Source organism: Bos grunniens, chromosome 18, assembly GCF_055505025.1.
Source record: "Bos grunniens cultivar Pamir isolate PY7600 chromosome 18, Bosgru_T2T1.0, whole genome shotgun sequence".
NCBI lineage: Eukaryota > Metazoa > Chordata > Mammalia > Artiodactyla > Bovidae > Bos > Bos grunniens.
In genome coordinates this window covers 54426018-54435304 of record NC_141182.1, presented here as the reverse complement: position 1 = coordinate 54435304, position 9287 = coordinate 54426018, and the positions used below count along the sequence as shown (strand labels likewise).

At 49.0% G+C, this 9287-nt stretch overlaps 1 protein-coding gene and 1 long non-coding RNA gene across 9 annotated transcripts in view; one reads left to right on the top strand and one right to left on the bottom strand.

The window, feature by feature from the left end:
* Positions 1–857: 857 nt before the first annotated feature.
* LOC147354118 (uncharacterized) lies at positions 858–2698 on the bottom strand. Its single transcript, XR_015146223.1, has 2 exons — positions 2452–2698; positions 858–1164 (listed from the first exon to the last, which is right to left on the bottom strand). It is a non-coding gene; the product is annotated as an uncharacterized LOC147354118 (long non-coding RNA).
* Positions 2114–9287, top strand: part of ZC3H4 (zinc finger CCCH-type containing 4) — a 39700-nt gene continuing 32526 nt past the window's right edge. For 3 of the 8 annotated variants that reach the window (XM_086353299.1, XM_086353291.1, XM_086353290.1), the window contains exons 1-2: positions 2114–2204; positions 3343–3505. In XM_086353299.1, the coding sequence (XP_086209425.1) occupies positions 2129–2204; positions 3343–3505 (239 nt within the window). In that variant the 5' untranslated portion in view covers positions 2114–2128. Of the gene's footprint in view, positions 2205–2684; positions 3215–3342; positions 3506–3554; positions 3777–4931; positions 4994–9287 lie in introns of those variants that run through there. The other 5 variants (XM_086353295.1, XM_086353293.1, XM_086353296.1 and 2 more) reach the window with 5 other exon arrangements.

Sequence of the window (9287 nt, the reverse complement as noted above, 5' to 3'; positions counted from 1 at the left end):
CCAGAGTTCACCCACACTCACGTCCATCGAGTCAGTGATGCCATCCAGCCATCTCATCCTCTGTCGTCCCCTTCTCCTCCTGCCCCCAATCCCTCCCAGCATCAGAGTCTTTTCCAGTGAGTCAACTCTTCGCATGAGGTGGCCAAAGTACTGCAGTTTCAGCTTTAGCATCATTCCTTCCAAAGAAATCCCAGGGCTGATCTCCTTCAGAATGGACTGGTTGGATCTCCTTGGAGTCCAAGGGACTCTCAAGAGTCTTCTCCAACACCACAGTTCAAAAGCATCAATTCTTCGGCGCTCAGCCTTCTTCACAGTCCAACTCTCACATCCATACATGACCACAGGAAAAACCATAGCCTTGACTAGACGGACCTTTGTTGGCAAAGTAATGTCTCTGCTTTTCAATATGCTATCTAGGTTCTTCTCAGCACATCCCAAAAATAGAAAACAAAACCAAAATAAAGAAAAAAGTGGGCACCTTCCCTAAAACAGTAGGAATACTCCTCTCATTCATTAGCCTACGAAATTACCCACCCCTGTAAAAACTGACAACTCTCTACCCTGGTGCTGGTGTCACCTTCTGAGATGGCCCACACTGTGTAGAGTGTGTTTCTATCAAAATCCACTTTTTCCTATCACTTTTTCTCTCACTGAATTCTTTCTGCAATGAGACATCAAGAACATGAGCTTTATCAAGTTCTGAGACCAGGTGAGTGATCTCAGTTAAAAGACCACGGGTACAAGTTTGAATCTGAGTTACATGCCTTCATCAAGACCCACTTTCGTATTTTTCCTTTCCACTCTCTCAGCCCTGATCTAACTCTCCATGTGTTAAACAAAATTTTTGGACAACTTAGTCATGAGCACGTGCCAATATTTTATTATAATCATGCATGCAAGGGAAAAAGTTCTCTTGAAGGCCAATTGAAACATTTTCTCTTGTAGGAGCATTTTTTATAGAAGAGAATTGTTAAGTAACCTTCTTAGACTACTGATTAGATCCAGGAAGAAAAGATGATCTGGTTAAAGATCAGCAGATTCTTGGCTGGCAGTCAGCTGACTTTTAACTGGGTGGGCCACTGATTTCCCAGAAGTTTCATTCCAACAAAACTCAATAGAAAATGGCTTAATCTTGTCACTTTATCAGGAATGCTAATTTCTCCCCTGAAAGAGAAAGTGAAATTGTTCAGTCATGTCCGACTCTTTGCTACCGCATGGACTGTAGCCTACAGGGCTCCTCCGTCCATGGGATTTTCCGGCAGAGGTACTGGGGTGGGTTGCCATTTCCTTCTCCAGAGGATCTTCCTGACTCAGTGATCAAACCCAGGTCCACCTGCATTGCAGGCAGACGCTTTACCCTCTGAGCCACTAGAGACCGCAAATTACCCTCCTGAAGATCTTGTGGCCCAGACCTGGTTTGCAATATTTTAAAATTTTATAGTAAGATAAATATAGCAGGCGATCTGGCAGCCTCTGCCTCCAGATTCTCTCTTAATGCCACAAGGCTTTTCTTGTTCTTGGAATCTAACTGGTCCTTGCTTTGTCGGATTCTGAAAGAATCTATTTCCTCTGCCTAGAATTATCTCTTCTTGTCTCAGCTCAAACAACCTTGTCCGCCAATACAATAAGAGTCTTCATTTACTCTTTAACTTCCAGTTTCTTTCCCCTGTGGCATTATCGGTTTCTAAGCTCTATTAAGAAGAAACTATGTTCCATTCGCCCATCACAGGACTTCGACCTGTACAAGGTGCTCATAAAAGCATCCAACGAAGCTCCTCTCTTGTAAATAGCACTGAACAGAATTTTTGCAGGGGAGCAATGGAATGACAGCTGTGATTAAAACTTTGGTATGTTCCCTACGGCTAATCCTATAACCATGAGCCAATTAGCTAGATACTGAGGTTCAGTCTACATCCATCAAAGGGGCATAATGGTAGCTCCCCTTATAAGAGTTGTGAGGGTCAAAAGATTTTACGTTTTTATACTGTTGGAACCCGCTCAGCGTTCCCAAGTCTAGCTTTTGAGATCTTCTACCTACTAAGCTCAAGGTTCTTACATTCTCCCAAAGAATGACTAAGACCCGCCCTCCCGCACCGCCCAAGAATAACATTAGCGACAGAGGTCTCTAATGACGTCATCTCCGGGCCTGTTCAGCTTCATCCTCCGGAAACCTACAACTCCAGGCACCCGATCTCCAGCTTTCGGTTATTATTTTCTCTCCGTATCCCGAATTCCTTCTCTCCCATTCTCCCACCTAAGGCTTTCGACTCTTCCCGCCTCCCTTAAACCTAGCAATTTTAGGTTCTTCTCGCTTGCTCTCGGGCGAATTCCTCAAAGTCTTTACTCTCGTCATTAATCGCTTCACCAGCCCCACACTTCAGCGCTTTCGGTCTATAAACCTTATTACCGCCGCCGGGCATCACTCGGCTCTTTCCGCCTCCTGCCACTCACCCTCGACACTGCCTTCGGTTCTTTCCGGATCACCTCAGATTCTCGTTATTTCCCAGTCCCGATTCGCTTCGGCTATTTCCGGCACCGAGCGTCTTCCCATTCTTTCCCTAGCCCCACCCCCATCGACAACTTCGGCTCTTCCCGCCTCTCGCGAATTTCAGCTCAGGTCCTTCCGGCTTTTTCCGCCTTGCCTCGGCCTTACTCTCTCCCTTCGGCTCTTTCCGCCGCTCATCGGAAGAGCTGTCTCTGCCTCTCTCCTCCACGTGACATGGCCTCCGCCTCCCAGTTTCCCCCTCCCACCTCGCGTTTCCTCCCGCCTCAGCCTCCTGGCTCGTCCAGGCCGGGCCGCCATTTTGTGTGAATTTCTGACAGCGGCGGGGGCCGGGTAGCTGGGGCACCTAGGCGGGCTGACAGACAGACAGTCCGCCCGTCTCTGCGGCCCGTTTCCTCTCCTTAAAACCTTTTTTTTTTTTTTTTAACCGCCCTCGCTCGCTCTCCTCTTCTCCCCTTTCCCCTCGCTTGCTCCATCGCGCGCGGCCCGCGCTAATTACACCGAACCACCCACCAGTGTCCGTGTCCCCCGGGTCTCCCACCCCCGGGCCCGCGGGGGTGCGTGTGTGTGTGTGTGTCGGGGGCGCCTCTCGCCCCGATGAGGGCCCCGCGCCCGTGAGCGAGTGACCCCGCGGCGGGCTGCGGAGTAAGCAGGCGGCGAGCGGCCCGCGGAGGCCTAGGCCGCACGGCCTACGCGGAGGTCGGCGCAGAGGTGATTCCGAAATTGAAAAAATATATACCCATTCCGATCAGGAGCCCTCAAGAGCTGAAGTGTGCCCCTCCCGCTACGCCCAAGCAGTCCTTTTTCGTGCATTAACATCCCCTCCCCCCCCCCCAAAGGAACTATGGAGGCCGCGCCCGGGACCCCCCCGCCGCCGCCATCAGAGTCGCCGCCGCCGCCATCGCCACCACCGCCATCAACGCCTTCGCCTCCTCTGTGTTCCCCCGACGCCTGCCTGGCTACCCCGCACCTCCTCCACCGCCTCCCGCTCCCTGACGACAGGTCAGGCCCCCGGCCCGGCTGGGGCGGCGTCCCCGGGGGGAGGTAGAGGAGGAGGAGGAAGGGGGGCGGCGGCCATGTTGGGCCGGGCCGCGGAGGAGGAGGAGGAGGAGGAGGAGAAGAAGGAAGGGCGGGGTCGGTGGGTGTCTCTCGCTCGCTCGCTCTTTCTCGCTTGCTTTCTCTCCTGGCCTCATGCGTTTCCCCCCCCTCGCGGCGCTCGCCCGCTCTCCCTCGCTCTCGCTCTGTCTTTTTTGGGCGCCATGCTGAGGGGAAGGTGAGGAGGCGCCCCCCGGACCCCCTGCGCCCGCCCTGGGGAGGGGGCGCCGGGGGGGGTGCTTCGGAAGCCCACGGGGGTCCTGGCTGCCCCTGCGCCCGGAGCTGGCAGCCACGGGCCCGCCTGCCTGTCGCCTGGCTTCGGGGAAGGGAATGGGGGAGGGGCTCCCGGACCCTTTGAGGGCATCTGGAGCAACAGCCCCGCTCTTAGGGAGTTGGCGGGGTCTCCCAGCCCCCGGTAGTATCCTTTCTCCTGGGGGAGGTGTGCCCTGCCCTACTTGGAGAGGTACCCTAGCTTTCGTGGGAGACAGAAAGTGGGGGTTCGTTCATTTCTTTCTCCATCCTAATGGGGGGGTCCTTTTGGTTGGGGCTCTTTTACACTTTTTGGCGGGAGTTGTTGCCTAGCTATTCCCTAGGGGGGCAAAAATTGCGGGGGGGTGTGATCCCTTGCCCCTTTGGAAGCCCTTGCCTCTTTTGGGGGCGAAGACCCTTCCCCAAGCTATTTTTAAAGGGAGGGGTCCTTCTGCTTTTCGTAGGTAGGTGATGGCGTTTATTGGCGCGCGGGGTGGGGGGGTAAGCTGTTGAGGTTTGGTTTCCCTGCCTGGTAGAGGAGAGGAAGTTGGTCCCCTCTTTCTCATGGGGTTCCCTCCCTTTTCGGGCTATCATGGGGCGCCATCCCTTCCGGGAGGAAAAAAAAAAACGAGGTTTCCTTGTGCTTTGCCAAGTGGTGAAAGGGAGCGCCCCCCTCCCCTGTATTAAGTGCGAAATGGGCTCGCCCCATGCCCTTCTCTGGAGGGTGATAAAGGGGCCAGCCCGGCGCGTTTCAGCGCGAGGTTGGGGCCCCATTTCACCTGCGCCAGCAGAAGGTTGGGGTGCGGGGTTCGCCCACTCTTCCCTGGTAGGGCAGAGGAAGAGGTGGCTAGAGAGTGGATTTGGAAATGGTAGCAGGGTTTCAGCCGGCTGGAGAGTCTCGGAGGGAGTGGGGGTGGGGAGAGGAAGAGGGCGCTGGACAGATGGCTGCCTGGTCGCAGCCCGTGGCTGGGGAGTCGCAGAGGACCCTCCCTTAGACTGGGGTCTTAGCTAGGGCTTTCCCCCGCCAGGCACCACGGCCCCTTCTCCCCACTCCCACCTCCCCTTTTCCCTTTCTCCTTCACAGACCATACTTTGCCTTTTAAAAGAAATGCCACCCACATTCAGAGACACAAGTGCAGCAGTTTGGTGAGCTTTTTACAAATTTTTTTTTGTTTTATTCTGTTTTGTTCTAATTAAATGTATCGTCCTGGGAATCGCAGCCCATCGCAGCCTGACTCCAGTTCAAGGAAATAAACAGATTAGCAAAGGTCTGTTCGCTAAGCCCACGTTGGGCTTCCGGGCCCCCTCTTGGGGCAGGTGCTTTACTCAAAGGTGCTTACACGCTTTATTCGACCTCTAAGGAGTTCTCTTATGTCAGAAGTGTATGTCTTACAATGGGTTGGGCTGGTAAGTAGCCTCTTTTATTGAGTAATTCAATTATCTCCCTCTTTTTGTCCCTTTCCTGCCTGCCTTCCTCCTCGCCTTTAGACCAAAGTGATGCTTGAGTGAGTGAATTTATATGTTCAAATCGGGATTCTAACCCTGTTGAGCCCTTTTAGACTTGCACATCCTTTCGATGTTTAGTTTTTTAAATTTGATGTACACAGTTTTCTCAAAAAAAAAAAAAAAAGGTGCATTACTGTAACATGTCAAAAACCTGCCTAAGAGGCCCATGTGTTTCCAAGCCCTTGCTCTCCCTCTTGCCATTTCAGTCCATTGCTTTGTCTCCAGGCTTCATGTTTGAAGAAAGTGGATACTTCACATCCGTTTGTAGGAGACAAAGTTACTGAATTTGGTTTATGATACTTGTGTTCAAGTTAATGTTCTCCCTCCCCTTTTCCCAACCAACCCAAAAGATGGTGGTTCAAGTAGATCCTAGTTTCTCATATCTCTTATGGTGATGGACGTTTAAATTAAGCAAGTCATTTGTAAAGTACTGTTTAAGCACCAAATCTGTAAAGTGTGTCAAGCTTCAGTCTCCTCTCCCCATCTGCACTGTTCTTTGTTCGAAAGCACATGCCTGACCGTGAAAAGTTGATGCAAACGTGTTACACGCCCAGCCATGGTGGAGAGAACACTTCCTCCAGCCCCCAGTCCCCTCTCTCCTACATGTACAAAGAAAAAGCAACAGAAATGACTTGCATAACCAAACACTCCTTCTGATATGTTTTACAAGCATAAGTTCTGTTAAAAGACAAAACACGGTGAAGTTCCATTTTCCCTCTTGCCCACTTTTGGTCCCTGACATACTACTCTGTTAGAGAAAACTTTTTAACACACAGCCCTCTTCCCCTCCCAAAGATCCTGTTTCCTTTTTTCCGTTCTCAGGGGAAAAAAGTTCACTGACGTTTAGATGAGGAAACACGTAAACTGCAATTCAGTGGGCCACTTATTTTGTTCTTTCTCTCCATATGTTCACAACTAAAGTGCCGTGACGATCTTAGGTATTTAAAAGCCTTTGTGGGAGGAAGAAATGTCCACACGGTCCAGTATTCCTGCAAAAAAATGTCTGAAGCACAAACTGAACACACTTTCTAGTGCATAGGGTCAGCTGAAAATGAGCATTTATTTGAAGTTTCCCATTTGTGAAATTCCTCCTCCAGGAGTCAAGAGCAGAAACTGGATGCTAATAGATGACCCTACCAAGTGTCAAGGGCTACTCAAGTGTAGAAGGATGCTTTTTTAAAATTTTACTTTTAAAATGAAATGTGAAGGAAATTGGATTTCTTTTTTAAGTGAACTTTTTTAGCGGTCATTAATGTTAAAATCTCCTCAAACAGTGTGAAACGCTCAGGCACATCAACACAAAGGTTTGTTGTTTTTTCCTTCTCAAAGAAATCCTATCAAATCCAAGAAGCCCCAGTCATTATGTCAAACTGTATCTCAGTAGTCTTCCTTTTTGAAATGTCACAGTACTACCTTTTCCCCCCAAACTGATGTACCAGTGTTAAAATTCAAATTAATGGATGTTGCAAAAAAGAAAAAAAAAAAGGGTGTCACTTAGAATCTCTGATTTAACAGCAGGTCTTACACACTTGTAATCTTTAAAATTTTTATATTCTCTGGGGGAGAGGTTTAATCTGAAAGCAAATAAAAAATCTCCCAGTAGAAACAAAAATCATCTGTGACCATGGAAACATGGTTATTCTGGTCATAAACTCCTTTATTTTTTTTTTAACTCCTCTCAAATTTGCTCTTCAAAAGAAAAAAAAAATGTGATTCCCCAAAAGGGCTTTCTAATTCACCTTCTACAACTGTCTCCCAGATAAGGTTTCAATTTGCTCTGAAGGTTTACATTTTTGAGTCTCAGACAAGCCAGAATTTTTTGAAAGTAGAGCTAGCTGTTTTAGAAAACCACCACTCTGACTTATCCTCAGCCAGGAAGGCTGATCCCAAGGGGACCTTGTTCTGCACCTGCAGAAGTGAAGGCTTTCCCAGCTGTTGACTGGCAGGTTAGAGATGGATGTTGATTGACTTTGGATGTTCCCGTCCGGGTGAATGTGGAGAGTTTCCTATCGGGGCTTGTTGAATAAGGCCTCCACCTCCACTCTTTTCTCTTTGATCTTTTCCCTTCCCTGATGGGAGAAAATTGGGTGTCTCAGGGTTGCCTTACTTGTTCACTTATGTTACGTTCTTGTGGTTGTCAGGTCCCTAGAACATCCCATCGTGTAGGCCAGATCCAGTTACAGTAAATAGCCTCTGTGGTGAAAATTGCTAATGAAACTATTACCAAGCCTCTGTGGGTAGCTTCAGGCCAAACCATATTCCAGAGAACCTAATTTTGGTCCCTGTGGACCATATCTTCTAGGACCAGAGCAGCTGATTGTAACCCAGCTTAAGGGGTTAGAAGAAAATAATTCAGCACAAACAGTGAAGTGGCTGTGTCTGAGCACAGTGCTCACCTGTACCTTGGTAACGTAACTACTGACACAGTAGGAAGGGAAAAGAAAAAAAAGGATGATTTCTGAGATTTCTGGCAGTTGGTATTTAATAAGCTGATTGAAAGAACTGTAGGAGCAGTCTGCTCACTGGTGGAGGGAATCCTGTTACACGGCTTGAGGTCCGTTTCAGAGTCAAAACCCAGTGAAAAGAGTGGAAAAGGCTTGGCTGTTTGGGTGGCATATAAGGTTAATTTGGGTAAGTTAAGGTGAAACTGGAAGTTGGGTATCATGGATTTGACCTTCCAGATTTATGGGCCAGGTCTTTGCTGCAGGCTGTTTACTTTTGTTAGTTCACGAAGATGCAGTGTTGAAGACATCGTGCAAAGCTTTTACCTTGCTTTAGTAACGGTATGAGGTTACAAGGGCAGTTTCTTTTAATACATTTCTGAAGTTGAATCAGTTGATGAGCAAGAGGAAGACACCGCTTTTGGATTGGTGTAGATGTAGTTAGGTCCCGTATTGGAATCGTTTTCAGTAGTATGTCGGCTCTCTGCTCAGAGCGTAGTTTGCGTCTGCTGTCCAAATTGCTGTAGGTTGAGGATCTTTCTCGTTTTTGTTACTTCTCATCTGTGTGAACTGGTGACTCAGCTCGCTATTTGTAAGGCAAGTGGTGACATCTTCTGAACATTGGAGGTGGCGACAGGATGTGAAGGAACAGCGTGGGTTTGGAGACGGATAAGCTTGTGTTCAGTGTGCAGTGGGCACTGAGGATAATGCCCTCCCCTCAGGGGCATTGTGGTCAGATGGGCATATGTAGGACACCCACACAATGCCTGGCATTCAGAGAATCTTGGCTTCTTTATCTTCCTGCTGTCCCTGCTAGAGAAGAACTCTAAATAGAATATACACTCTGGTGTGTAAACAGAAGTAGAGTAACGTCTGTGTCTTTGAAGGAAGTCAGTTTCTTACCTCTTAGGTTTCTTTATGGTCAACTCATTAAAATTGCAAGGAGCCCATTAGGGTTGCACCCGGGTGGGAGCAATCTTAAAAAGCATTTCTTACTTGCTCAGTGTCATTATTATAAGATGCTAAAACAGACATGGGCTTCTCTGGTGGCTTAGACAGTAAGGAATCTGCCTGCTACGCAAGAGATCTGGGTTCGATCCCTGGGTCAGGAAGATCTCCTGGAGAAGGGAATGGCTGCTCACCCCAGTATTCTTGAATTGAGCTCATACTGGCTACTTCCCCTATTCATCTTTTGCAGTTCAGGTCTGAGTTAAGGCTACAACTTTGGCCAGCCTCCTGAGAACAAGGGATCGAGAGGGCTATGGCAGCTCACCCACTGCTAACTAGTCACATCCCCCTGAGCAAGTCCTTCACCCTCACCAGAGTCTCTCAGAAAAATAGGCAAGGCCTGCCCCAGCTCCAAGGTTCTCCCACCCCTGGTGGGAGATTTGGCCGAGCCAGTTCAGGTTCTATTCATTTATCAGCCAGGCTTGTCCCGTGCTTTTCTTGGAGCAGAACAGTGTTCACTCGCAGTGTTTAAGGAGTCCGTCTCT